This window comes from Drechmeria coniospora, chromosome 03 (assembly GCF_001625195.1).
Source record: "Drechmeria coniospora strain ARSEF 6962 chromosome 03, whole genome shotgun sequence".
Classification (NCBI taxonomy): Eukaryota; Fungi; Ascomycota; class Sordariomycetes; order Hypocreales; family Ophiocordycipitaceae; genus Drechmeria; species Drechmeria coniospora.
Genome location: NC_054391.1, coordinates 5,997,357 through 6,025,244, shown reverse-complemented (window position 1 = coordinate 6,025,244; position 27,888 = coordinate 5,997,357). Strand labels below are relative to the sequence as shown.

Below are 27,888 nucleotides of genomic sequence, written 5' to 3'. Positions count from 1 at the left end.
ATTATATCCTTGTGCAAGTACGGAGTAAAGTAGTAATATTAATACGGCGCACTCCGTATGAGGGCAGGCGATTAATAAACGGCACACGCGCTAGGTCACGGAGGACCCACCTTCGCGTCCAACGTACCTGGCGACGACGCGTTAATGGTTTTTGGCTCAACTCCGCCAAGATATGTACTTTCATGTATTATTACTGTGCTTACTCGATGCAAAGCCGTTGTCACGACTGTTTCCCTCAGCGAACCATCGTTGGCCCAGCGATTACAGCCTCATCGCATATCGCCACCACCGTGTCGACGCGTGTACGGGACGACGTGTACTATGGCTAGCTTTTTCGATCTCAAGGCCCGGAAAGCTGCGGCAGCTTCGAACGGTGTCACGTCGGACCAAAAGAGCTCGCGTCAAGCCGACGCAAGGCATCAACCATGGGTTGAGAAATAGTACGCACAACTGTGTCTGGCCATCCATGTTATGTGCTGACATTCTGCTGCAGTCGACCAAAGACCCTCGACGACGTCACGGCGCAAGATCACACAGTCACAGTCCTGCAACGAACGCTGCAAGCATCCAATGCAAGTATGTCCCGGACGGCGCGGTAGGACAATAGGCTCATTCGATTCTAGCTTCCTCACATGCTCTTCTACGGCCCCCCCGGCACTGGCAAAACGTCCACCATTCTCGCTCTCGCCAAAGAACTGTACGGCCCCGAGATGATGAAGTCCCGAGTTCTCGAGCTGAATGCCTCCGACGAGCGGGGTATATCCATTGTCCGCGAAAAGGTCAAGAACTTTGCACGCATGCAGCTGACCAACCCGCCCGCGTCGACTCTGAAAAAATACCCGTGTCCGCCCTTCAAGATCATCATCCTTGACGAAGCCGATTCCATGACACAAGATGCCCAGAGCGCCTTGCGTCGCACAATGGAAACCTACAGCAAAATCACCCGCTTTTGCTTGATCTGCAACTACGTGACCCGTATCATCGACCCGCTGGCCAGTCGATGCAGCAAGTTCCGATTCAAGAGCCTGGACCAGACCAATGCGAAGAAGAGGCTGGAGCTGATTGCCAATGCCGAGGGGGTCGTGCTGGAGGAGGGAGCCGTCGATGCCCTCATCAGGTGCAGCGATGGCGACTTGAGAAAAGCAATCACATTTCTGCAGAGTGCTGCTCGACTGGTCGGCACCGCTCGCACAGCCAAAGCCGATGAGGAGCAAGCTGGGCCCGGGGAGCAGATGGATGTTGACAAGAGGCCTGTGACGGTCAGGATTGTGGAAGACATCGCCGGCGTCATCCCTGAGCAGACGGTGCATGATCTGGTCGATGCGATGCGCCCACGAGATGTCGGCAACACGTACCGATTGGTCTCCAAGGTGGTCGAGAGTTTGGTGGCGGATGGCTGGAGCGCGACTCAGGTGGTATCCCAGGTAAGCCATCTTCTACTGCAAGTGGTAGTGCCAGCTAATGGAGATGAAAGCTATACCAAGCCCTCACGGCGGACGAGACCATCCCCGATGTTCAAAAGAACAAGATTGTCATGATATTCTCCGAGATTGACAAGAGACTCGTTGACGGGTCGGACGAGCACTTGTCGATACTAGACTTGGCCATGAGGATATCGGCCACACTGGCTGGAAATTAGTCATCCATGCGCTTGCTCGGCCTCACACCTGGAGAGTCCTGGACGAGATTGGTAGAGATATGCATTGGCGTCGGGCACGCCGGGCACAAGAGGACCATGTACATGTAGTCATTGTCTCAGACAGATTCTGCTGCACTGGCGGTCGCTAAACTTTATCCTGATCGGTCAGGTCAATATTTCTCCCCGCAGGCGTGACCATGGATCCCCAGGCCGCTGCATCGGCGCCCTGCCCTTCTCCTTGTCCTTATTTGCACCACGAAATGACGTCTCTTCGCCGCCCCGCCTACCATCTTTCTCCAACGAGCTGCCAGCATCTCCCTCATCAAGTTTAGCATCCTCGTCTTGGCCAAGCAAGCGATCGATTCCCTGAAGAGAGTTCATGCAGTTTTCTAGAGCGATCTGACCGGTTTCAATCGTTTCCGCAACGGTCTCCAGCGTGGCCATCTTGGCCGAGTCGGCCGCATATACCCACCGCTGGACGAGGCTCGAGATATTCGACCCGTCATTTGACCCAGACTCCATCTCCGTCCGGATGCCAGACCGCCGTTTTGAGCAGTCTTCCATCGGGTGCGAGGGAAGCAGCTGGCTCTCCTCTGCGAGGTGGCTAAGCACCTGACACGCACTTTTGCATTCCTTGCCCATGATTGCGTTGACGTGGGACTTTTGGGAAATGATTGCCTTTTGCTGCCTTGAGACGGAGAGCAATACTTCAAGGTACGGAGTCAGGAGGTATTCGACTGGTTCTGGGCCACCATCGGTGCGTTTAGGAGAAGGTGTTTGCCGAGTTGGTGGTGGCAAGGACGCCTGTGAATGCTCCCTGGTCGCCACTTCCAGCAGTTGATTCCTGGCATCAACGTATTGGCTATACCTTTGCTGTACTTCCCGTGTTTTCAGCTTGATAGTTGTCTCGTCCGTCGTCGCTTCTTGGCGCTTCTCTTCAGCATAATCGATAGGACTTGTATCATTCGTTGAAGCTTTGCTCAACTCGGCTTCCATCCAACTAACCAGCTCACTCCGCGTCGCGTGGAGAGCCTCAATCTTTGCGCCGAGGCTGACAACGGCTGGCTTGTTCGCACTTCGAGACCTCGCGTCGGCTAGGAGGCGCTCCTTCTGCCCCAAGAACAACCTTGCTCTAAGAACAGCCTTCTCTAGTTGATACAATCGCTTTTGAAGATCAAGCTTGGAGGAAGCCTGTTCGATGGCAAAGCGATTGGTGACAATCCGAGGGACGTCGGGAGGGTCCTGAAAGTCCGCGGACGTCTCCAACCCAACCAGGAAGTCAGGGTGAGAAGCAGGTTTCTCGGCCACGCGATCAAGAGAACGTTGAATAGCCAAAAGACATCCTAGCCTTTTCCGTAGTTTCAAAAGGGAAAGCTGTTCTTGTACGAGATCTGGTCGGCTTGCCAAGGGAGACGAAGATTCGTCCGCGACTCGGGCAGCTTGCAAGACCTCGTCAAACTCACGTCGGGCCGCGGTGTTTGCACGAAGAGCCTCAACATACTCCTTCTGGACCCCCTTTATATCAGGGTAGACGTCGGCATTATCCGAGTGTTCTGCGAGCGACAGCGGCTTGAGACCTGTATCGTCCCTGGTACACGAAGCTAGATGCAGGGCCACGATGCGGCGAACGTAGTTGACTTGTTCGCGGGGCTTGATGTATTGTTCAAGCCTGGTCTGAAACAGGGAAGTGATTTCGCCAGGAGTGGCAGACATTCTAGTCACTTCGTTGACTGTGCTTACTCTTCCAAAGACGGATTTTGGAGGTGGAAGAGAAGAAGTGTGATGGTTTGTACACCTGCACAGGCATTGTGGCTCTATGGGCTACTGATCACCGTTACATGTACTGGTAGTTGAGGAAGGACCTGGACGACAGCGGCGTGGGTCGCCTGTAGCAAAATTAGGGGAGAGGGGGGGTCAGAATTATTCGTTGTCATCTACAACTAGGTGGTCACACACTACTCACTCCACTGTCCATGGCCCCGACACGGCCTGAGGATTGCCATTATGCAGTTGAAATCGCGTTGCTGAATCAAATTATTAGCTTGAGAGTGTATAATATTTTTTTTGAATCAATGAGACGGATGGCATAATATTGAGTAATATCTCGTGTACAAGCTCTTTTGACAACGCCGTGTCAAGCCACAGGCTTCATTCACTTCATGTATGATAGATGCCGCTGGAATTTTGTCACTCCGGCCGAGATGGATGGCGCTAGCTCGGAACGCATTAGCGCGTGAGTGACGGGCAACCAGCTAGCTACTCCTTCGTTCTGAAATTTATTGCAGCCTCGACATCTCAACAACCCATTCATTACGTATCAACACAACACAACCGTTGCGGTCGACCATTTTACCTCCTCGACCACGCAGGCCGAGTCACCAGCTGCCTTTCCGCAGCCGACTCTTTCTTTACATACAACTGGCAACCCATATGGTGATTTAGAGGATCGAGCTCCCCGACCTTTCGTCGAGAACATCGGCGTGCCGTTGTCACCCATCGCGCGCGACACCCCGATAGACAAGCCAAGATGTCGTCAGATCCTCACCGCGATGTCTCGCAGTACAAGTACTCGGCCATGTCCAACCTGGTTCTCCAGGCGGACCGTCGATTTGTCACCCGGCGAACTGACGAGGCTACCGGCGACCCCGAGTCACTCGCTGGCCGGCTGAGCATTAACGACATGGGCGGCCGGGTCGCCCGTGACACAGTGCCCAAGCAGAGGAAACAGCCCGGTTTGCCCAACGTGGAGAGAGGGAGTCTCAAAGAAGATGAGGCCGTACTGTTGCGAGAGCAGCGGAAACGAAAGGCGGATGCCTCCTTCCAGAGGACGGGCTTGCTCGGCGCAAACGACGCGTTGATTGAGGGGATCACATATCGACCTCGTACGCCTGCAACACGGGCGACCTTTGACCTCATCCTCACGCTTGTGGCGGGAAATCTAGGTGACGTGCCCCACGACGTGATTCGCAGTGCAGCCGACGCCGCCTTGGAGTACTTGAAGGACGACGACATGAAAGATCTCGACAAGAAGAAAGAAATTGATGACATTTTGGGCATCTCACTCAGCCCCAAGCAGTTCAACGAGCTGGTGAACTTGGGAAAAAAGATCACAGATTACGATGCCCAAGACGACGAGGACGTCGACATGGACAACGCCGACGGCGAGGCTGAGATCGACGAACGCCAAGGTGTTGCTGTGACATTTGACGACGAGGAAGAGGACGAGGAAGCCCTTGTGAACGAAGTGCACGATCAGTCATCCGAAGAAGACGACACTGACCAAGAGGACGAAGAGAATGAAGCCGACGCCGATGCCAACAAGTCAGGTAGTGACGCCGGGGACCTGGCTCTTGGTGCGGAGTCGACTCGGACCAAGGACAACGAGAAGAACGCGCGATCCGTAGCTGCCCGAGACATCGACGCCTTCTGGTTGCAACGACAAATCGGATCTCTATACCCCGACGCTCACGAGCAGACTGATAAAACAAAACTGGCGCTAAAAATATTGTCTGGGGAACCCGATGAGGCAGGCGGGGACGACAAGTCGCTTCGAGAGATCGAAAATGATCTCATGGAGCTGTTCGATTTCGAGCATCACGAGCTCGTCCAGAAGCTTGTGGGCAACAGAGAAAAGGTTTACTGGCTCACGAAGCTCGCTCGGGCGGAGACGGCGGAAGCGCGCGCCGATGTCGAGAGAGAAATATCTTCGGAAGGACTGCAGAGGCTTCTGAGCGAACTTCGAGGCGAGAATACCGAGGACGGCGACAAAAAGCGAAAACTTGACATCAAGATGGACATTGACGTCCCGGCCTCGATGATCGCGGAAGTGGCCAAACCCGAGGGTTACCTCGTTGGTGGCTTGCAACCAAAAAAGGTCATAAACTTGGAAAACTTGGTGTTTGACCAGGGAAATCATCTCATGACCAACCCCGAGGTCGTCATTCCCGAAGGCTCCAAGAAGCGCACCTTCAAGGGCTACGAGGAGATCCACGTTCCTCCGCCAAAGAAGAGAAACGAGCCCGGCGACGTCCTGATCCCCATTTCCGACATGCCTGAATGGTCTCGAGGCCCCTTCAGCACTGCCGAGTCGCTCAACAAGATCCAGTCCAAGTGCTATCCGTCCGCTTTCGGGGATGATGGCAACATGCTCATCTGCGCGCCCACCGGTAGTGGCAAGACGAACGTGGCCATGTTGACCATTCTTCGAGAGCTGGGAAAGAACCGAAACCCCGAAACGGGCGATATAGATTTGGACGCCTTCAAGATCGTGTATATCGCACCCTTGAAGGCGCTCGTGCAGGAGCAGGTCGGAAACTTTGGAAAGCGTCTAGAGCGTTACGGCATTCGCGTTTCGGAATTGACTGGTGACCGCCAGCTCACGAAGCAGCAGATCGCTGAGACCCAGATCATCGTGACGACTCCCGAGAAATGGGACGTCATCACGCGCAAGGCCAATGATCTCACCTACACCAACCTTGTGCGCCTGATCATCATCGACGAGATCCACCTGCTGCACGATGATCGCGGCCCTGTCCTCGAGAGCATCGTCTGCCGAACGATTCGCAAGACGGAGCAGACCGGTGAACCTGTGCGGATTGTCGGCCTCTCCGCTACTCTTCCCAACTATCGGGATGTCGCGAGCTTCTTGCGAGTAGACATGGACAAGGGTCTATTCCATTTCGACGGCTCCTACCGACCTTGCCCGCTCAGGCAGGAGTTTGTGGGCGTGACGGACCGCAAGGCCATCAAGCAGCTAAAGACGATGAACGATGTGACCTACAACAAAGTGATAGAGCACGTAGGAACCAACAGGAACCAAGTGCTCATTTTCGTTCACTCACGCAAGGAGACGGCCAAGACGGCCAAGTATATTCGTGACAAGGCCCTGGAGCTGGAGACGATAAACCAGATCCTTCGGCATGACGCTGGAAGCAGAGAAGTGCTCAATGAAGCTTCGGCCCAGGCTACTGATGCTGACTTGAAGGACATCCTGCCGTACGGGTTCGGTATTCACCATGCCGGCATGAACCGTATCGACAGAACGGATGTCGAGGATCTCTTTGCTCGAGGCGCCATTCAGGTGCTCGTGTGTACGGCCACTCTGGCTTGGGGTGTCAATCTCCCAGCGCATACGGTCATCATCAAAGGCACCCAAGTCTACTCGCCGGAGAAGGGTGCCTGGGTCGAGTTGAGCCCTCAAGATGTGCTTCAGATGCTTGGTCGTGCCGGACGCCCTCAGTTCGACACGTACGGAGAGGGCATCATCATCACAACCCAGGCCGAAATAAAGTACTACCTCTCGCTTCTGAACCAGCAGCTGCCCATTGAGAGTCAATTTGCTAGCAAGCTGGTGGATAACCTCAACGCAGAGATCGTCCTCGGCAACGTTCGGACCCGAGACGAAGGTGTCGAATGGCTTGGATACACCTACCTCTTCGTCCGAATGCTTCGCTCTCCGGGACTGTACCAGGTTGGTGCCGAATATGAGGATGACGGGGCACTTGAGCAGAAACGTGTCGATCTCATCCATTCTGCTGCGACGGTGCTGAGGCAGTCTAACCTCATCAAGTACGACGAAAAGAGCGGGAGGCTTCAGTCGACGGAACTTGGCAAGGTTGCGTCTCACTACTACATCACCCATGGCTCGATGAACACCTACAACAGCTTGATCGAGCCATCGACCAGCACGATCGAGCTCTTCCGTGTCTTCGCCCTCAGCGCCGAGTTCAAGTATATCCCGGTCCGACAAGACGAGAAACTGGAATTGGCAAAACTCTTGGGCCGAGTTCCCATCCCAGTCAAGGAGACGATCGAGGAGTCCCACGCCAAGATCAATGTCCTCCTCCAGGCTTACATATCGAGGCTCAAGCTCGATGGACTGGCACTCATGGCCGATATGGTATACGTCACGCAAAGTGCTGGACGAATCTTGCGAGCCATATTTGAGATTGCGATGAAGAAGGGATGGGCGCACGTCGCGAAAACGGCTCTGGATCTTTGCAAGATGGCCGAGAAGCGGATGTGGCCGACAATGTCACCGCTGCGGCAGTTCCCTACGTGCCCGCGCGACATTGTTCAGAAGGCAGAGAGGATGGATGTGTCATGGAACAGCTACTTTGACCTGGATCCTCCTCGCATGGGTGAGCTTCTGGGCATGCCCAGGGCTGGCCGCACCGTCTGCGGTTTCGTCTCCAAGTTTCCTCGACTGGATGTCGAAGCGCAAGTTCAACCGATGACGAGGTCGATGCTGAGAGTTGAACTAAGCATCACGCCGAATTTTGAATGGGATGATAGCATTCACGGCATGGCGGAAGGTTTCTGGATTATTGTCGAAGACTGCGATGGCGAAGACATCCTCTTTCACGATTCATTCCTCCTGCGGAAGGAATATGCCCAAGCGGAGTCGAACGAGCACGTTGTGGACTTTACAGTACCGATAACCGACCCAATGCCGCCAAACTATTTCGTCTCGGTTGTCTCCGACCGATGGATGCACTCCGAGACGCGCATCGCCGTACCCTTCACCAAGCTGGTCCTCCCCGAGAAGTTTCCACCCTCCACCGCGCTGCTTGAACTACAGCCTCTCCCAGTGTCTGCCCTCAAGGTCGCCAGCTACGTTGAGCTGTACCCCGATTGGAGCCAGTTCAATCGGATACAGACGCAGACGTTCAATTCCCTCTACACGAATGACCAGAATGTATTTGTTGGTGCCCCGACGGGGAGCGGGAAGACCGTCTGCGCCGAATTCGCCCTGCTCCGCCACTGGATGCAACCCGATGCCGGCCGAGCCGTCTATATTGCGCCCTTCCAGGAACTCGTCGATTCCCGTTTACAGGATTGGCAGAAACGATTGGCGCATCTGCATGGCGGCAAGGAGATTGTGAAACTGACGGGCGAAACTGCGACCGACCTCAAGCTGCTCGAAAAGGGTGATTTGATCCTCGCCACGCCAACGCAATGGGACGTTCTGTCGAGGCAGTGGAAGCGTCGGAAGAACATCCAGACCGTCCAAGTGTTCATTGCGGACGAGATTCACCTGCTCGGGGGCTCGACGGGCTACGTGTACGAGATCATCGTCTCCCGTATGCACTATATCCGAACCCAAACGGAGCTCCCCATGCGCATCGTCGCTCTCAGCGCTTCTCTCGCTAACGCGAGGGACATTGGAGAGTGGATTGATGCCAAGAAGCACGACGTGTACAACTTCGCCCCCCATGTGCGACCTGTGCCGCTCGAGCTGCATATCCAGTCCTTCTCGAACCCTCACTTCCCCTCGTTGATGCTCGCGATGGCCAAGCCGACATACTTGGCCATCACTCAGCTGTCTCCGGATATGCCAGCCATGGTTTTCGTACCCAGTCGCAAGCAGGCCCGAAGCACCGCGCGTGACTTGCTGGCTGCCTGTGTGGCTGATGACGACGAGGATCGTTTCCTGCACGCTGACGTTGAGCAAATGCGGCCGCTGCTTGACCGCGTCCACGAAGAAGCATTGTCCGAAGCCTTGTCTCACGGCATTGGATACTACCACGAAGCGCTGAGCCTGAGCGACAGGCGCATCGTGAAGCACCTGTACGACAAAGGTGCCATTCAGGTCCTGGTGGCCTCTCGGGACGTCTGCTGGGAGCTGACCAGCACGGCCCATCTTGTCATCGTGATGGGAACTCAGTACTTCGAAGGCCGGGAGCACAGATACGTCGACTACCCTCTGAGCGAAGTGCTGCAAATGTTTGGAAAGTCGATGCGTCCTTCGAAGGCCGGCAGCTCGCGCGGCGTGCTCATGCTGCCCCAGATCAAGCGCGATTACTACAAGAAGTTCCTCAACGAGGCTCTGCCGGTGGAATCACACCTCAACAACTACCTCCATGACGCTTTTGTCACCGAGATCAGCACCAAGATGATCGAGTCTGGTGACGACGCCATCAACTGGACCACGTTCACCTTTTTCTACCGCCGGCTGCTGGCGAACCCGAGCTACTACGGCCTCACGAGCACGACGCACGACGGGCTGAGCGAGTACATGTCGGATCTTGTGGAGTCGACGTTGCGCGAGCTGGCCGAGTCCAAGATCATCGACTTCGACGAAGAAGACGGCACGGTGGCCCCGCAGAACGCGGCCATGATTGGCGCCTACTACAACATCTCCTACATTACGATGCAGACCTTCCTCCTGTCGTTGAGCGCCCGGACGAAGCTGAAGGGCATCTTGGAGATTGTCACGTCGGCGACGGAGTTTGAGACGATCCAGGTGCGCAGGCATGAGGATGGACTTCTCCGACGGATTTACGACCGCATCCCCGTCAAGATGTCGCAAGCAGTCTACGACTCTCCGCACTTTAAGGCGTTTGTGCTGCTCCAAGCCCATTTCTCTCGGATGCAACTTCCTATTGATCTTGTCAAGGACCAGGAGCTTCTTTTGTCTCGTGTCCTGAGCCTCCTCAGTGCTATGGTTGATATCCTCTCGTCCGATGGCCACCTCAACGCGATCAACGCGATGGAAATGTCGCAAATGGTCGTCCAGGCCATGTGGGACAGGGACAGCCCGCTCAAGCAGATCCCTCATTTCTCGCCTGACGTTGTCAAGGTGGCGAACGAATTTGAGTATGAAATCTTTCTTCTGCCCGATGCACTTACTTATGACATCGGTTGCTAACGAGCTAAACAGGATCAAGGATATTTTCGACTTTATGGAGAAGATGAACCCCGATGAGAATGCCGAGTACAACACGCTGATCAAGCGGCTGGGCTTGTCGCAGAAACAGCTGGCCCAAGCCGCTAGCTTCACGAACGACAAGTACCCGGATTTGGAGCTCGAGCACGAGGTTCTCGACGAGGATGAAATTAAGGCTGGCGAGCCGGCGTACTTGAACATCAAGATTGTGCGCAACGTCGACGAGGACGAGGGAGAGCACGACTTGACGGTGCACGCGCCCTTTTATCCGACGAAGAAGCTGGAGAATTGGTGGCTCGTGGTGGGCGACGACAAGACGCGAAACCTGCTGGCCATTAAACGAGTCACGATCGGTCGAGAGCTGAAGGTACGGCTCGAGTATACGGTGCCGACGGTGGGCGACCACCATCTGAAGCTGCTGCTCATGAGCGACAGCTACGTCGGCGTGGACCAGGAACGTGAGTTTACCGTGACGGCGGCCGAAGGGATGGATGTCGACGAGAGCGAGGAGGAGGAGGATGAGTGAGAGGAGAAGGAGATGTATGTTTCGTGACAACGGACGAGTTTATGTACAGCAAGCAACATAGCAGAGTCCCCGGATGGATGGATGCATGGGGTTTTATTTAGGACGGTACAGAGGGGCGAATATGACGTTCAGTCCTCGCTGTTCCTTATGATGGAGAGAGGCTTCGCGCAACGCACAAAGCCAAGGCTGAGGCCGATTTGGATGGAACTTTGGCGGTCAGGCAGGCAGCCCAACTTGCCATTGGTGCGGGTTACGTGTTGTGTATACAAGCCAAGACTTGTTTGTGGACGAATCCTGCATACTTACATGTACTAGGAACGAATACAAAGTACATGCGTATCTGTACACATACATACAGTACATGTACACGAGCATGCACGAGGTCTACAGTACTATACTCGGTGCGCGTACGGAGTACTGTAGATAATTGTAGTATACCTAGTAGCTTGTTACAGTACCTATGGCCTACTTACTTACTCCGTACAGCACCTACGTGCACAGTAATATGTATACGGTGTACCTGCGTGGACTGCGCGGAGGCAAAGAGGCAAGGCGATATATAGATGCGTCACGTGATGGGCCCGTCTTCTTGGTGACGTTTTGAGTTCGTTCTGCAGTCATCTTCCCTCCGCTCCGGTGTTTTTTCTCTCGTCACGCACCATCACCGAGCCAAGCCAAGCAACAGCAAAAACGCGGGAGAAGCTGGTGTTCCCGACGAGCGCAAGCCATCTCTACAACGCCAATCCCATCGCGCAGCACGACTTCGCGCCATCGCCCGCTGTCCTCTGAGGCAGACCTAGCGACGCGTTCGAAGCCAGGAGTCATTTCTGATCGATTGGAGCTAGCTAGCTGTCGAGCTTGCTGCTGACCTTCGACTTGGTGTCACTGTCCCTCGACCGCGTAACCGCGTACGCACCTTCTTGCAGCCTGCGCACAGCTTCGTGTCTCGAGCGCAATGGCCGACAAATGCAGCGAAAATTCGGAGACGACGACGGCGGCGGCGGCGCCTGCTCCGAGCGTTGAGGAAGCTCCTGCGCCGGAGCCTACATCGGCTACCGCGAAGGAGCATGGATTGAGCGGCAAGGACGAGCCCAAGCCCGACAGCGAGGCGGCCGCAGAAGGCGCAAAATCTTCTGATGGTAAGGCTGCACAACCCTACCCTGCCATCCTTCCCCTCCGTGCATTTGCCTCTCGTTCTCATCATTCTGGCCCGGCTCGTTTTCATTGTGGGCGCGCTCCGGCTTCGTTGGCAGCTCGACCTCCGATTCTTGACTTCATGATCCCTTGAATCCCCACAACTCCGACGGCCGTCCCGATTCCCACGATCCCCGCGACGCGGCGCGTCGCATTGCTACCATTGCTATCATGGCCGCAAATCGCGCTAACGACTGTACGCGAACTAGACGCAGAACCGGAAACGGCAAAGAAGGACAAGGCCGAAGCCTCCACCGCCGAGGAGAAGCCCGTGGTAGCCGAGGCCGATGTCGAGATGAAAGACGGTACGGACGACGCGGCGGCTCCGGCTGCCACGGAGACACCCGCCTCCAAAGCCAAGGCCAATCGCCGCAAGTCCACTGGCGAGGCCAAGGGAAAGAGCCTCAGCAAGAAGGCATCCAAGGCGCGCCTCACCCACATCGATGCCCAACCAGGCGACCATTTTCTGGTCAAGCTTAAGGGCTTCCCTGCCTGGCCGGCCATCGTCTGCGACGAGAGCATGCTTCCCGCCGCCCTCATCAGCTCTCGCCCCGTGTCGGCCGCTCAGGAAGACGGCACATTCGCCGGTGCCTATGCTGATGGCGGCAAGCGGGTGCACGACAGGAGCTTTCCCGTCATGTATCTCCACACGAACGAGTTGTGCGTACCCCTCCCCGACAGCGTGGTCCTATAGGCGCCCATCAAGCACGCTTGCTGACCTGCCTGCGCAGTGGTTGGGTTCAGAACATGGCTCTCTCCGAGCTCACGGCGGAGAAGGCGCGAGACACAATCACGGAGAAGATGCGCAAGGATCTGAAGGCCGCCTTTGAGCTCGCCGCCGAGTGCAACCCCATCGACGAGTACAAGGAGATGCTCAAGAAGTTCCAGGAAGAGCAGCTTGCTCAAGAGCAGGCCATGCGCGAGGCGGCGGCGACGCCCAGGAAGTCCAAGAAGGGAAAGGGCAAAGCCGCAGAGGAGGAGGATGAGGACATGGATGATGTGGAAGCCGCACCCAAGTCGGCCAAGTCGAAGAAGCGAAAGGCCGAAGATGAAGCAAGCGTAAGTGCTCCCCGGCCGTCGTCCGACGCCCTGCTTGACATCCGTTGATGCGACGGCTGACGCGCGAGCTTCCACCTCCAGACTCCCCAGCGAACCGATTCGGCCAAGAAGCCGAAAATCAAGCTCAACACGTCCTCCACGCCCAAGGCTGTTAACGGCGCCGCCACTCCAAAGTCTACGGGCTCAAAGGCTGCCAAGGCTACCAAGGGTAAGCCGAAGAAGACGAAGGAAGTCGCCGACAAGAAGGAGAACGCCAAGGAGTCAAAGATGACGCCCGAGGAGCGGCATGCTCGCAAGGAGGTTCGTCACGCACCTACCCGTCACGGCCGCAAGAGCCACATGCTGATTCTGTTGCAGAAAGAGGTTCTCTACCTTCGTCACAAGCTCCAGCGAGGACTCTTGACCCGCGAGCAGCAGCCTCGAGAGGACGAGATGAAGGCCATGTCCGACTTCATCACCATGCTCGAGGGTTTCGTTGACCTCGAGGTCTCCATTATTCGATCTACCAAGATCAACAAGGTGCTCAAGGCAATTCTCAAGCTCGAGGCCATCCCCCGCGAGGAGGAGTTTCAGTTCAAGAAGAGGTCGCAATCCCTTCTGGACAAGTGGAACAAGCTCCTCGCCAGCGATGGATCCGCTCCCGCATCGGCTTCGACTAACGGCGTTAATGGTGCCGGCGAAGAGAAGAAGACGGCGTCCAATGATGTGAAAGCAGACGAAGCCGCGGCGGTCGAAAGGGCCGATGCCGAAATCGCCACCGACACCAAGTCGGTCGATGAGGAAGCTGAGACTGGTGGGGCTGACAAGCCGACGGGCGAAGAGGCTACGGACAAGACCCCAGCTGCCGATGCTGTTGAGGCAGCGTAAGTCGTCGGCACGGTACGGCATGACTGAAGCCCGCGAACGAAAGGCTGGCATGGGCCGTTGCGTCGCAGCCCCCGTCGCAGCGTCGCACGGAGCTTGACATATTCATTTATGCCGCCTTTGATCCGTCCCCTCCCCCGTCTCGCTGCCACTCGGCACGTTGTTTAGTGGGGTTTTGTTCCATCGGGTTTCTTCTCGGCGTACGGGCATGGTTTGACTGCGGTTTTTTTTTTTTTTTTTTTTTTTTTTTTTGAATTTCCTCTGCCTGCTGCACGAGATGGGTGAGGGGGATGGCTGGGGGTGTGGGGACACCCTCTTGGTAGGTGTACGAACATGTTCATCGTCGGCGTTCTGAAAAGGCGGTGGGTGCTGCCCTGACGGCGTTGCCTGCCGGTCCTGCAATTCTTGGCTCGGAAAGTGTTGCGCGAAATCGTCGGGGTGAGGCCACATGGGATATGGGGGGAAAAGCGATGCATACGGGCAGGGTTTTTTTAGGGGGAGATGACGAGGAAGACGGCGGGTGTGCACGAGGACAAGCTGGCCCCGACATGCTGAGGAGGCGAATCGGTTCCACCGTTTGGCGGCTACTGACACCGGTTCTCATCGGGGCTCGAAAACGAGATATCGGCCACCGTCGCCGAGCTCGCCTTTTTGTTGGCCGTGTGGAGAAGAAGGGGAGAGACTAGTCAGTGAAATGAATTTTGATGAAAGAACTCTGGGGTGCGATAGTTGTCTATCCGAGAAGGAGTACGATTCGGGTTCAACTTGGGGTGCACAGGTATAACTGGTTGCCCACCCATCAGTTGGGCGGCCGTCTACCGTCTCCCGTGGAACCTCGAGAAGCCTACCATCGCTCGTCTTGGAATTGGAACGATCATGTCTTGGTGGTTGGTATGCGCACGGCGGCACCCCGATCCTTGGTATCGTATTTATGAATCCTATACTACAAGCAGTGCGAGGAACTCACCCTACGCTGCCATGGAGCGTTGCCGGCCCTGGGTTCATGGCAGCCAAGTCTGCAAGGGGAAACCGCAGCGTTTCCCAACTACAAACGATGGTTCTTGCCACTTCAGTAGATGTGCTTTCTCGGGAGCGGAGGGCTGGGCGGCCGACGCCTTCCACAACGCAAGGTTGACTGGAAGGTGTGCTGTATTAATTGTTATTTAATACTATCGCGTTCATGTCTTGACTGCACGGGTTAGGTGATGGTACCTTGCGAGAAATCGTGTTGCGGCGACGGCACTATATATACTTGCTTTGCTGTACGCCTTTCCGTCCGACCCTAGTCAAGCTAATAAATAATACTGCACTTGCCAGCTAGCTAATTACAGTACATCGGTACACTGATGGCAACCACTATTACCCACCGACCTACCTAGCCACCTACTTTATCAATCCTCCACATACCATGAACCACCAACGACCATCCTCGCCGAGGAGTTGGTGTGGAATCCTTCAGTGCCCTGCGCTTTCGACACGATGCATATCATGAGTGATGGGATCGAAAACCGAGATGCGCTTACGCAAGAGGATCATCAGGTAATGTACCACGTCAACTCGGGTCAATCCTTTGCTTACGACTGCACCAGGTCGCCTACGTTTTCGACCTCGAGGACGAGGATGTGGCTCAGCAAGAACGGCCGACCAAGCGGCGGAAGATATCGAAGCAGACGAAGAGAAAGTCCGATGCAACCGAAATAGCCCCGTTGTTTGTGCCACTTCTCAACGGCACGGAGAAGTTGGAGTGTGCGCGTCTGCGGCAGCGGCTCTTCGCCGAAAGTTGGGCCGTCGTAGACGAGCGCATACAGGTGTGCTACAAACGGTCCCTTGGCTTTCCTACGAAGCTGATGGGTCTAGGGAATACTGCGAGATGCCAACTCGGCCACGCTGGATCAGGTTTCAAGCTTTGTGGCTGCCGCAAAGTCAACGTGGTAAGTGCACTTGAGAGAGGAGATTATGGGTTGGCGTGGCGGTTTGTTGAGCCTTCCACAGCATGGATCAAATTCCAGCCGCCTTTATCATCACCGGACCAAATATTGCGTCCCAGGACCTGCTATTTGAACAGCTGTCAGAGACGCTGCAGCGTTTGTCTGCCAGTAGGATCGTGCGCCTTCGATCCTCGGAGGCCATGACGTTGAAAGCAGCTCTTAAACGGACGATTCGAGATGCCACGGCTTCCAAAGATGTGGCTGTGGATGTGGTTGACGATGAAGATGAGGGCGTGAGAGTTGATTCTGGCCTTGAGGTCCGTAAGCTCCCCGCACAAATGAGCCCTTTGACTGACCCGCCGCAGGGTCGGCGGTATCTCGACTATGACCTTGAAGCGCTCGAGGCGTCTCTCGGGACACAAGCGTGTGAACACGTATTTGTCGCCTTTCAAGATAGCGAAGGATTCGATAGCGGGCTCATTTCTGACCTCATTGCTCTTTTCCAGTACGCCATCCTCTCCTCCTACGTCCTGTGACTTCCGGCTGCTAACAGACGAAAGCTCATGGCGTCCTCGCATCCCTTTCACGCTGCTCTTTGGCATCGCCACCTCGGTGGAGCTTCTTCAGGCCCGTCTGCTCAAATCAGCCTGCCGCCTACTCTACGGCGGTCAGTTCGATTGCGTTCAGACGGGAACGATCTTGGAAACGGTCTTCAGAGGCGCCGTCGCCGCCTGCGACGTGCCACTGCGGCTGGGAGCGCCGCTGCTCCGGAGCATGCTGGATCGGCAGCATGACCACATCGCCGGCATCCAGGCCTTCATCAGCTCACTCAAAGTAAGTACGAGCGCAACGCGGGCCGACGCAATGGCTGCGGCATGGAAAGGCTAACCAGAATACGTAGTACGCGTACATGTGCCATTTTTACGCCAATCCGTTGAGCCTGACCATTTACCCTGATGCGTGGAAAGGAGACCTTGTTCAGCCGCAGCTCATCGAATCGCTTCGAAACGTGCCCTCATTCCGAAGTCACGTGGAGGCGGCCGTCGAGCTCGGTGACGAGAGCTCCCTCGCTCACGCAAAGTCGCTCATTGAAGACGACGACTACCTTCTCGCCAAAGTGCGAGACGGTGGGAAAGAACGACAACGGTGGTTTGGAAGCGCTTTGAGGTTTCTACTTATTCTCGAGGCCGCCGGCGCGCAGCATGGCGCGTTCTCGAGGGCCTATGTCAGTGTCATGGCGAAGGGTGTCCAGATATCGGAGCAGTCCGAAATCGTCGGCTGCATCCGGCGGATGGGTGCCGAGGAGCTCGCAGCTTTCATAGCACGCGTCGCGAGCCTGCTGAGGGAAGGCGAGGCGAGCCTCCATCTTGACGCGTCCGAGGAAGAAGGCGACATCGAGCTCCAGGCCGCTCTCGAATCACGGCTCGTTGGGCTCGAGAAACTCAGAGCGACGGCGGAGAGGGAAGGTTTCGCTCTGAGGAGCAAGTACAACGGGCAGAGCAAGGTGATGCGCACGACGGTCATCGCCCAGCGGGTCCAGCTGAGCCAGGACTCGGCCGCCCTGCGCGACGAGGACAAGAAGTTGACGGAGATTGTGGACGAAGTGACGGAGATGCTCGCGACGCACTTTTCACGGCCGCACGCCAGCGACGTGCTTTTCTCCGAGTCCTGGCTCTACGACTCCAGGACGGTGGGGCGCGAAGTCTTTGTGCCCCGACCAAGGGCCGTCTTCGAGCGCTGCCTCGGCCGGCCGCACGACTACCTGGCCTGCACATGCTGCAAGGCGGACGAGGGTGGCCTCCAGCCGACGCTTCCGGCGACGTCGATCCTCTACCAGCTGTACCTCGAGACAGGGAGCCTGATCAACGCGTCGGACCTGTGGTCGGCATTCCACGCGCTCGTGAGCGGCCGCAAAGCCGACGACGATGGGGAGGACGGCGACGAGGGCAGGACGCTCGTCGCCTTCTACCGCGGCCTTGCCGAGCTCCGGGCGCTGGGATTTGTCAGGGCGAGCCGGAAGAAGGTTGACCACATGGCCAAGGTGAGGTGGCTCTGAGCGGCGGCGGCGGCGGCAGCCTAGCGGCGCTGTCGTGCTCGACAGGCACAGGCCAGCAGGACACGGCGGGCGTCGGAGGAGCCAAGCTGGCGTCTGATTGCGATGACCGCTTTGGCTTCGCGCAAGGGCCGCAGCATGACGGGGTGGGCGCGCGCCGCGGGCTTGGATGGGTATGGATGGGCATTGCGCAAGGTGTCGTGTGCGGTCTCGGCGCATCACGGAGGCAATCAGAGCGCGAGGCAGGCGACCGCGTACGGTGAGCGACGAGGCCTGTTCTAGAAATGGCGGCATCTGCCGATCGGCTCGTGGCGCTGTGGGCGATGGACCATTTGCGAGGACGAGAACACCGTCGGTGGACGAAATAAGAAAACGGATGCCAATCTTACCATGTCAGATCAGATGATTGATGACACGAAAACCGTGGTCATCGCTCCGCACTCTCGCCATTTTTGGAGGTGAGGAGGCGGGGTGGACGGACGTCCGCCATGGGATTGCTCGTGACGGGCTCGGATTCGGAATGGAAAGTTGACTTGCTTCACGATGGGTGGCCATTCGATGAGATGAACGGAGGGAGTGTCTTTGTCTGCTACGTCGATTGCGGCCCTAGGCGGCTGGGTTCATCTGCCCCGTGCTGGCGGTGGGAAATAAGGTGGGCGTCGGAGGGGCGGCGAGAGAGGCGTCAGGGCGCGGGGGAGACTTGCTGATAAAGGAAGTTGGGTGCTCACCACGACGGCGAGCAGAGAGCAGAGCGCAGGTCGGGAGGTCGGGGTGGGTGCTAAAATTGGACAGTCCGAAACAAGAGAGAGACAGCAGGAATCTGTGGCGCGATGGGGCCTACGGACAACGGCGTGGGTGGACGGAAATGTCTCGATGAATAAATGAGATGAATGAATGAATGTCTTGGGACCGTTTGTTGGCCCGTCACCTGGGTGGGAGGCGAGCAGGGGTGGTTGGTGTAGGTGCACTTGCAGCACGCAACGTGCTGTAGGCTATCGGCAAGTCAAGCTACTAACTTCAATGGTAGGTACGGAGTATTGCAAAGAAGTACGGAGTACTCCGTACTACAGTAGTAGAGTAGTTGTACGGAGCAATTGCTGTACAGTAGGGGTCCTTCGCATAGCATACACGAGCTCAAGCTGGTGACCCAAGATGTGGGCGTCACAAGATGCGGCCCAGGTAGTGGGTATTTGCTGCGCTAAAGAATACAATTCCTCGCGTGCCAATGTGCACGTCCGGTAAGATGCACATTGCCACGGAGTAGTATTTGAACACGGCTTACACACCGTACACGTACCACAGTCCACCGCTCATGAGCACGGTGCTTCCAAGGTTGAGGGCAGAAGCGGCATGTCAAGAGAGAAACTGGAGAGGACGTTGGCAGAGACGGGCAGGTACTGGTTCATCATGCTCACACCAGTTCCGATTATGATGGCACTGCAGCAGATACCTACCTAGTACCTACCGCTGAGGTCGGCACATAATAAGTACTGCAGCGAATAGGAGGGCCGTTCGTGCTTCCTAGGTTACAGGTATTACTTCGTAGTCACGGAATGGAGGTACGGAGTAAGAACACGCATCGCCTATAGTATTCGCAGGGACTAGACGGACACTCGCTCGCTTAGTTTAGGTGGTATTAGTGATTTCTCTTAGGAGGTATCCGTAGGGGCTGGTGGTCGGTGATGCTGCCCCCCAGGACCAGCCACTGGCGCCGGGATGTGGCGACGAACGGCTGGCCGGCCTGCTGCGTTATTTCCATCCGCTGCGGGATGATGGCAGGCCGAGAGACATGGTAGTGGCTCTGCACTATGCAAGTAGACGCCAATGTAGACGGCGACACGGACGCAGTGACGGACGGTCGGACGGACGACAGACAGACATGTGCGACGGTGCAAGCGCAAGCAAATGCGTACAAGTTACCGCAGATTGCAGCGCGCGTCTGCACCTGGCCGCGGCCAGTGCCTGCAGGGCTGGCAAGGACTCGCAGAGCGCTGGGCATCGGGGATAAGAGGAGCGAGTGCGGTGCCCGTACGGATGGCACAGTGCGCCGTGCCGCACGCAGGTACAGCACATGTACAGTACCTGCGCGCGTTGCATTGGGCGGTGCGTACCTTGGTGCAGGCACTCCGATGCGAGCACGCATCACCGAAGCCGGGGACGGATCCTCCGGCCTCAGCGGGCAGAGCGGGCAAACCCAAAGAGAATGAGCAAGGCACTGGCTTCGGCTGGGTCGCAGCCGGCTTCGGCCGCAACCCGTGACGGAGCGGTGATGGGAGAATGGAGGATATGAAGGGTGACGGAATGTCTCACCAGGGCGTCTGCGTCCGTCGCAACCGTCGAAGGAGACAAAGACAGGAACAAGACACGACACGACAAGACAGGAGCCAAGACACGACAGAGACAGGAGAGCATGAGCGTGGGCATGCGTTCCCGTCGTCGCGTCCCGTCGTGCTCGGCGGTTGTCGTCGGCCCGCGACGACGACGATGCATGTTCATGACAATCAACGCTGGCCAGTAAGTATGGAGTCGGTCGAGCAAGTAATACGGAGTACCGGGAACGAGTACCTATCTAGGTACGGCACTCGAAGGCGTCGGCGAACATTCATGCAAACATGCACGTGGTGCGCGGAGTACGGAGTACACGGAGTACACAGAGTACACGGAGTACACAGAGTACTGTACACGGAGAACAAGTAGTCGCAATCGACGACCCGGTGCGGTTGACGAGTCGACAGGTACTTGTACCGACGAGAAGTGCACGAACGAGTACGTGACCTGCGGAGCGAGCAAGGACGACGGAGAGAGAGGGTCGGAGCCGAACAAGGTTCCGTCCAAGGGTTCCACGTTGGGTTCGAGCCGCCGCGTGCGTCGTCGTGTGTCGTCGGGCCCATGATTTGGGAGTCTGTGGCCAACCGACTCCGTACCGGTACCGACCGAGCTGGCGACAAGTTGGGGTGCGGGAACGCCCCCGGCCCCCGCCCCCTGCGGCGCGCTCGCTGGAAGGACCCCCAAAAAGGCCCCGGCTTCGTGCTCGTGGCTGTCGCAAACGGCACTGATCCGAAGACAACCCCCCTCCCCCACCGCGTCCCCCGGGGCCCCACCGGCCGGCTCCACCGCCATCAAACAAATGGCCGCGCCAGAGGCAGCCACGCCAACGGCGGAAGGGGGGTGGGGGGGAGGGTGGATGGGGGCGGCATTGGCCAGAACGGCAGAGATGAACAATGGATCTGGCTGGTCATGGCTGCGCTCGTCGAGACATACCGAGACGCACGCTTTCTTTTCTCCCCTCCCCCAGCCTTATTGTATAGGCCGGAGAGTGGAAGATGGGAAAGATGGAAGGTGCTGTGGAGTGCATGGCGCCCGGTACGTACCTTCCACCGCTGGCTCCTGCCCACCGGCCACGCACCCGCCCGCCGTGGCAAGAGGTAGACAGCCTCTCCTGCACCGCACCTGCCGCACCGCACCAGCGCCCGCGCCTGGCCCCGACGCCTGGAGGGGTGCCGCGTGCGGCAGAGAGATGACGATTCCGGGGCATTGGCTCGCAGACGGACGACCGACGTCCACGTATCCGTACCCGTTTCCTGTTCCTCCTCGCACGCCGCCGCCGCATCTCGACCGTCCTGGATACATATACGAGAGCCCTGGCCTGGTCTCTCTTCTCGACCGGTGCAGTTGTTCGTTCCCGAAGGCAAGCAGGCAGGCAAAGGTACGGCGGGCAGTCAGTCACACTCGTCGACTCGACTCCCTTTCTAGATTCTTCCCCTTCTCCTTTCACCATCATCACCCCCCCCCCCCCCCCCTCCTCGTCCTTCCACCCCTCTGCATCGATCGGCTGCTGGACCGGCACACAACCAACCAGGACGAACCAACGGACGGACGGACGCACGCGCGAAACTCGTTGTTCTTGCTTCCTGATTCTCTCCGACTCTGAGCGTCGTCGAAGAATCACCAACCTCCTCTCGCAACATCCCCACTCTCACACGACGCGCCTGCGGCTTGGTTGAATACCCTCTACCTTTCTTCGCACATCCCTTCCCGCTTCCTCCCCGCTGGCAGAGGGACAGAACAACGGAAGACAACAGAGCTGTTCTTTCATGCTTGCTGCGACGGTCACTTCTCGCTCGTCGTTATTTCACTCCCTCCTCGCTCGTCCATTTGTTCCACTCGCCCCTTGGAGCAAGCAATAGAAGTCACCCAGCATCACCATTGACATCACCATCGACATCACCATCGACATCACCGTCGACATCACCGTCGACATCACCATCATCGCATTGTCATCGTCGGAACTAGCCGAGGAAATTCATCTCCGTCTCTGCTCTAGTCTGTGCTCCTGGATAGAGAGCCGGCTCGTCGACAGCTCGACAACCGCGCACTATCGTCTCTACACGGGCCTGTCGTCGTGCCCGTCGTTGGAAAGGCAACGCTCGAGGATACACGGATCGGGCTTGCACAGCAGGCCAAAATGACCATGATGGGTCGCCATCAACAACAACAGCAGCAGCAGCAACCGCCGTCGGCGGCTCCCAACGGCGGCAGCAACATAGCCAACATGGCCAACATCACCACCACCCGCCTTCACCACCTAGCCCGCTGCAATCCCCAGCTGGCTCACAAGCTCCGACAGATGGCCCTACCCCTCTCCCCGCTCGTCCAGCTCACGACGGGTGCCGTCCACGCCCACTTCCCCCGGAACGTGCTGCAGTTCTGGCTCCTCACCGACGACCAGCTCGAGAGCCTCGCCGTCTTCTACCACCAGCGCACGCCCTGTTCCTGGACCACGCAGTATCCCTGTCCCATCGCCTGGCGCTCCGACCTGCCGCTCGAGGAGAAGCGCCGGCGCATGGGCAGGTTCATCGGCCTGCGGGGCTGCGACGACGCCGGCTCGCCCGCCGACGTCGCCGCCATCATGGGCGGCTTGCGGTCCGAGGACGAGATTGCCGAGGACACGAGGCTGGCCGCCGCCGCCGCCGACGACGAAGTCTGGCGCCGAAAGCTGAACCCCTGGTAGTGGTGGTTGCCTGCGTCGTTCCTCGCTCGGCAAGCCAACGAGAGGGGCATCGCCAACGGGGTCGGCACCGACCGGGAGAACTCTCCTCTCCCCGTCCCCTCTTGCCTCTCTCTTCACCCTCTCTTCATATTCTTCATCTTCGCGTAACGACTCGCGCGTCCCTCTACTCTACACCCTAGACTGGAGTTGGCTCTCTTTCTTTGGCGTGTTTTGCGAGCCCTGTGGGTAGATTCCCACATACGCCTTCGCCCGCGCAGCATCGGAGAAGCGACTGCATTCTCGGTTTCGCTTGGCGCCGAAGGTTTTTGGTATTTTTTACATAGAGAACACACAGCAATGTCACGTTATCTTCCCCTATTTACATCCCATCCCTCATCATCCGAACCCACCGCTTGTGTTGTGCCTGTGCATCCGTGTCGTCGAGTCGAGCTGGACCTCGCCTCCGATCCAACCCCAATCTCAGCTTCCACTCGAGCAACCTGTGGAGCGTTTCCATGAATTTGACTCTCCGCTCTTGGACCTCGAAGTATGTCATTTCTATTTGCAACGAACCAACTCTGGGGAGTGGGCGCAAGGGAAAAACTGCCATGCCATCCTGGTGGCGTCTCGTAAAAAACCGCCTACATGTGCCGGCCAGACCTTCCACTCAACCAGCTGTGTAATGTAGTGTGTCGACGTACAGATGTGACAAGTGTGCATCGTACAACACCGCGGTGCACCGGCACTCCCAACCACGGCGGCCGGGATGCATCGCCCCGGTGCACGCCCTCACTTCCTGCCCTTCTTGCCGCTCTTGCCTGGTGTTTCGACCAAGACGGCGTCGTCCTCACTGACGCCCTTCGCCGACGTATCAAGCTCCTTCATGAACTCACTCTGGATCTGGCCCCTCCTCTTCTCCCACCACTGCTTCTCCGACGCCGCCTGAGCCTCAATCTCCTCGAGCCGCTCGCGCAGCTTGGTGTTGGCCGCGATCTCGTGCGCGGACTGGAAGATGGTCGGACCCCAGTTGGGTGCGAGAGCGTTGGCCTGCAGCAAGCCCAAAGTCAGCAAACAAAGTCGGTGCCTGCGCACGAGGGACCGTGGAAACATCATACCTCCTGCACGACGTCGCGCAGCTCCTCCTCCATCTCCTTCTCGGCCCTCTGGAAACGTTGCCACAGATCGTCCCCGACGCTGCCCCGGAGCAGCAGCGAGCTGCAGGCCTGCTTCGCCATCTTGATCTGGATCAGTCGCTCGATGTCTTCGACCGCACGCCGCAGGAGCGCCGCCTTGAGGACGCTCTCGGGCACGCGCGGGCTCTTTCCCTGACCCTCTTCGGGGCCCATGTGCAGAAGGGAAAGATAGATGTTGCGCTGCAGATTGGGGCCAAACCACGGCGCCAGGTTCGCGCTTTCGGCTGTTATCCGTCAAGGCCTGACGTTAGCATGCCTTTGGCTCGCGGTGCGTGCGCCGTTTCCTGGCTCAGCCCTGGAAGCGAAAGAACGTACCGGCTTTCCGCTTGCGGTAGATGGTCGAGAATGTCATCAGCGCGCCGCCGAGGACAAACAGGTAGGCCAAGGGGAGGGCCAGGCCCATCCAGTCGATGCCGAACATGTTCGTCAGAGTGAGCCAATGACTTTCAACTGACCGAAGGAAGCTTGGCTGTAGCGGCTGCCCTGTGGCGGTCCTATGGCAAGGAAAGAAAGTGGCGAGAGGCGAGAGGAAACTGCTGTCAAGGTGTTGTTGAAGTGGACTGGACTGCCATGGACGTATGGTTGCCAATGTCAGCGCAGTGTGCGAGAGAGCATGGGGAGTATTACATGCCAGCCTGGTAACATTTATTTCTTACTCATGTACTCCGTACAGTACGAGGTACAGGATGGAGTACCTAACGCTCCATACTTGCTCCCCTGATCCTCCTGCTGTAAGTAGTTGTAAGTACATGTACAAGTACGAGGTACTCCGTGCTAAATGTAGTGCTGTCATTACGTACACTAAGTACCGCAGATACACCATACAACATTTCCTCGCAATACTCCGTACAAAGTATTAATACAACTACAATACAAGCAAGTACTTGCGGAGTACAGTAAGTACTTACTCCTGCTGGCGTGTGCCGTCAGTCACATAACGCCGGCCCGAAGTTTCTCCAGCTGACTAACTGGCAGCCCCCCCTCCTCGCCTGCACCCAGGCACCACTCGGGCATTATGACGCCAAATGTGCTTCAGTGAGGTACTCTGTACTGTATTACGGAGTACTCCGTATCCGTTATGCAATACTAACACCTTAATATTACTACCAAGCTACAGTATTCGTCATCAGAGTTCCACGACCAACCATCCGTCGTCAATGTCTACCCATACCACGTACCAAGCTCTCACCGTCACACCAGCGCGATATCATCTGCCAAACATGCCACTCGTGCTTTGAGTTCACCCGAATTCCTCGCCAGGCGAATTGCCATACCCCAACCCGCAAGACCAACTCACTCTCGGCAAACGACGGAGCATCAAATCCTCCACCACCACCTAACCAAAATCCCAAGGTTCTGACACCGGCTAGCCTTGGGCCTGCGGTACAGGGAAATCATCGCCGCTCATCATGCTTCTGCGCCTTCGCGGGCCCGATGGCATGGTCCGCTTGACCGTTGAGCCGACATCGAGCTTTGGTGAGCTGGGTCAGCAAGTGAGTGTCGGTTCCCCAACTTGTTGGCCTCGCCCACTAATCACACATGCGCAGCTGCTACCTCAGCTCCCGAGTACCGTTGATCCGAGCACTGTCACCTTGTCGAATGCTCCGACCGGGGGAGACGCAAAGAAGCTGACGGACATCCCCAGCTTCAAGGTCGCTCAGATCGGGCTCAAGTATGTTTTTGAGATCCTCGTCGCCGTCTCCTTGGCTGCCATCGTTCGTTGATTGCACACTCTGACCAACACACCAGGCACGGCGATATCATCTTCATCAACTATCAGCATATATCTTCCGCTCATGGAGCCGCCAACGGTGATGCTTCCGCCGTCGCCACCTCGGCACGCCTTAATGGCAAACCCGTCCTCCCCACCGAGGACGGCCCGATCGATCCTAAACCCGAAAGAATAACAACGATCTCAAAGCCATGGGAAGTCGTCAGACAGTCTGCCCTCGACAACCGGCTAGATAGACTTGATGGAAAGATCCCACGCCAGCGTGACAGGATGTGCCGCCACGGCTCCAAAGGAATGTGCGACAACTGTCAGCCCATGGATCCTTTCGACCCGGCATACCTCGCCGACAAGGGCATCAAATATCCCTCGTTTCACTCGTACCTTCGAAAGATTAACGCTTCGACTAACAAACCTGAGCTGGGGGGCTCCTACATCCCCCCGTTGGTTGAGCCGTACTATCGAGTGAGACGGGACTGTCCGACGGGTCACCCGCCGTGGCCCGAAGGTGTCTGCTCCAAATGCCAGCCAAGCGCCATTACGCTGAATCCGCAACCTTTTCGCATGGTCGACCACGTCGAGTTTGCATCGCCTGCCATCATAGACAACTTCATAGACGCCTGGCGCAAGACTGGGTGCCAACGAATAGGGTTTCTGTATGGCAAGTACACCGAGTACCTGGAAGTCCCTCTCGGCGTAAAAACTGTCGTTGAAGCCATCTACGAGCCACCACAGAACAACGAGCCTGACGGCCTTACCATGAATCCGTGGGAAAACCAGAGGGAGGTTGTCGAGGTGGCCCAGCTGTGCGACTTGGAGCCCGTTGGTGTCATCTGGACAGATCTGCTGGATGCTGGTCAGAGCGATGGCCGGGTCATCTGCAAGCGTCACGCTGATTCCTACTTTCTATCCTCGCTTGAAATATGCTTCTCGTCGAGGCTTCAGGCTCAGCATCCGAAAGCTTCAAAGTGGAGCGACACTGGTCGATTCGGCTCCAACTTTGTCACTTGCGTCATCTCGGGCAACGAGCAAGGCGAAATCGCAATATCGTCGTACCAGATGTCCAACGATGCGGTCGAGATGGTACGGGCAAACATCGTCGAGCCCTCTGCGGACCCGACTGTCATGCTCGTTCGAGACGAAGAGGAGGACGACGGCTCTATCAGTCGGACAAGATACATTCCCGAAGTCTTCTACCGCAAGGTGAACGAGTATGGCGCCAACGTCCAGGAGAATGCCAAGCCCTCATTTCCAGTCGAGTACCTCTTCGTCACCTTGACGCACGGCTTCCCAGCTTCACCTCGGCCGGCGTTCACCCAGACAGACTTCCCCATCGAGAACCGCGAGTTCCTAGGCGAGGTTCAGGAGCACTCATCGCTGGCCAAGACGCTCAAAGCCGGCTCCGCCATGAAACCCAGCGACAACCTTCAGGAAGTCTCCAACTTTCATCTGCTATGCTACCTTGTCAAGCTTGGTATTCTCTCCAAGGTTCGTGCATGAGGACTTCAAGACCTTGTCCCCCGCCCCAGCCGGACTCTGCTAATGTCGCCCCAGGACGAGTTCGCGCTCCTATGTCGCGTAGCGAGCCAGCATGATCTCGCCGACTCGTTCCAACTTCGTTCCACAGAGGGTTGGCAGACACTGCAGGCCATTCTCCAATCGACCGGTGAGCGCATCCCCAAACGTTCTCGGGAACATGTCGACGATTTCGCGTCGTCGGAAAAACCCCCCACGTCAGAGACCGGCGAGCCTCTTGCTAAGCGATTTGCCGCCTTCAGGCTGAACGACACTCACCAGCTGGACCGGAAGCTTCTTGAGTAATGAATTTCATTAAACTTCACGGAGGAGCGATCAAGGACGATCGGGTCGGCGGCAGCTGTGTTAATGGGCGCTCATGGCCCCTGTCGTCCGTAAATGTTCTGTGTGTATGCGGGAAACCGGGTTGGCAGACCAGTCCAGGAACGCACAGGGGGGATACATGTCAGATGAGAGCTTTCTTTGTTCCTCACACAAAATAGATCATGGAACACGGGGTTATCATCCAC

At 57.0% G+C, this 27,888-nt stretch overlaps 8 protein-coding genes across 8 annotated transcripts; 6 read left to right on the top strand and 2 right to left on the bottom strand.

The window, feature by feature from the left end:
• Positions 1–321: 321 nt before the first annotated feature.
• DCS_07385 (activator 1 41 kDa subunit) lies at positions 322–1,639 on the top strand (the record flags this gene model as incomplete). Its single annotated transcript, XM_040804670.1, has 4 exons — positions 322–440; positions 494–572; positions 624–1,424; positions 1,475–1,639. 4 exons carry the CDS (start codon positions 322–324, stop codon positions 1,637–1,639), a joined length of 1,164 nt encoding a protein of 387 aa, XP_040654774.1.
• A 165-nt stretch (positions 1,640–1,804) lies between these two features.
• On the bottom strand, positions 1,805–3,352 carry DCS_07384 (uncharacterized protein; the record flags this gene model as incomplete). The annotated part of the gene is made up of 1 exon (XM_040804669.1): positions 1,805–3,352. The coding sequence occupies one exon, from the start codon at positions 3,350–3,352 to the stop codon at positions 1,805–1,807; it is 1,548 nt and encodes a 515-aa protein (XP_040654773.1).
• An 814-nt stretch (positions 3,353–4,166) lies between these two features.
• DCS_07383 (uncharacterized protein) lies at positions 4,167–10,833 on the top strand (the record flags this gene model as incomplete). Its single annotated transcript, XM_040804668.1, has 2 exons — positions 4,167–10,237; positions 10,302–10,833. The coding sequence occupies 2 exons, from the start codon at positions 4,167–4,169 to the stop codon at positions 10,831–10,833; spliced, it is 6,603 nt and encodes a 2,200-aa protein (XP_040654772.1).
• A 955-nt stretch (positions 10,834–11,788) lies between these two features.
• Positions 11,789–13,953, top strand: DCS_07382 (PWWP domain-containing protein; the record flags this gene model as incomplete). Its single annotated transcript, XM_040804667.1, has 4 exons — positions 11,789–11,972; positions 12,237–12,687; positions 12,759–13,086; positions 13,168–13,953. The coding sequence occupies 4 exons, from the start codon at positions 11,789–11,791 to the stop codon at positions 13,951–13,953; spliced, it is 1,749 nt and encodes a 582-aa protein (XP_040654771.1).
• Positions 13,954–15,429: 1,476 nt separating this feature from the next.
• On the top strand, positions 15,430–17,934 carry DCS_07381 (origin recognition complex subunit; the record flags this gene model as incomplete). Its single annotated transcript, XM_040804666.1, has 6 exons — positions 15,430–15,489; positions 15,540–15,758; positions 15,808–15,881; positions 15,943–16,383; positions 16,439–16,712; positions 16,780–17,934. 6 exons carry the CDS (start codon positions 15,430–15,432, stop codon positions 17,932–17,934), a joined length of 2,223 nt encoding a protein of 740 aa, XP_040654770.1.
• Positions 17,935–22,396: 4,462 nt separating this feature from the next.
• DCS_07380 (beta-xylosidase) lies at positions 22,397–22,942 on the top strand (the record flags this gene model as incomplete). The annotated part of the gene is made up of 1 exon (XM_040804665.1): positions 22,397–22,942. One exon carries the CDS (start codon positions 22,397–22,399, stop codon positions 22,940–22,942), a length of 546 nt encoding a protein of 181 aa, XP_040654769.1.
• A 768-nt stretch (positions 22,943–23,710) lies between these two features.
• Positions 23,711–24,535, bottom strand: DCS_07379 (uncharacterized protein; the record flags this gene model as incomplete). The annotated part of the gene is made up of 3 exons (XM_040804664.1): positions 23,711–23,968; positions 24,037–24,338; positions 24,430–24,535. 3 exons carry the CDS (start codon positions 24,533–24,535, stop codon positions 23,711–23,713), a joined length of 666 nt encoding a protein of 221 aa, XP_040654768.1.
• Positions 24,536–25,523: 988 nt separating this feature from the next.
• On the top strand, positions 25,524–27,664 carry DCS_07378 (NPL4 family protein; the record flags this gene model as incomplete). Its single annotated transcript, XM_040804663.1, has 4 exons — positions 25,524–25,607; positions 25,662–25,786; positions 25,864–27,331; positions 27,398–27,664. The coding sequence occupies 4 exons, from the start codon at positions 25,524–25,526 to the stop codon at positions 27,662–27,664; spliced, it is 1,944 nt and encodes a 647-aa protein (XP_040654767.1).
• Positions 27,665–27,888: the final 224 nt, after the last annotated feature.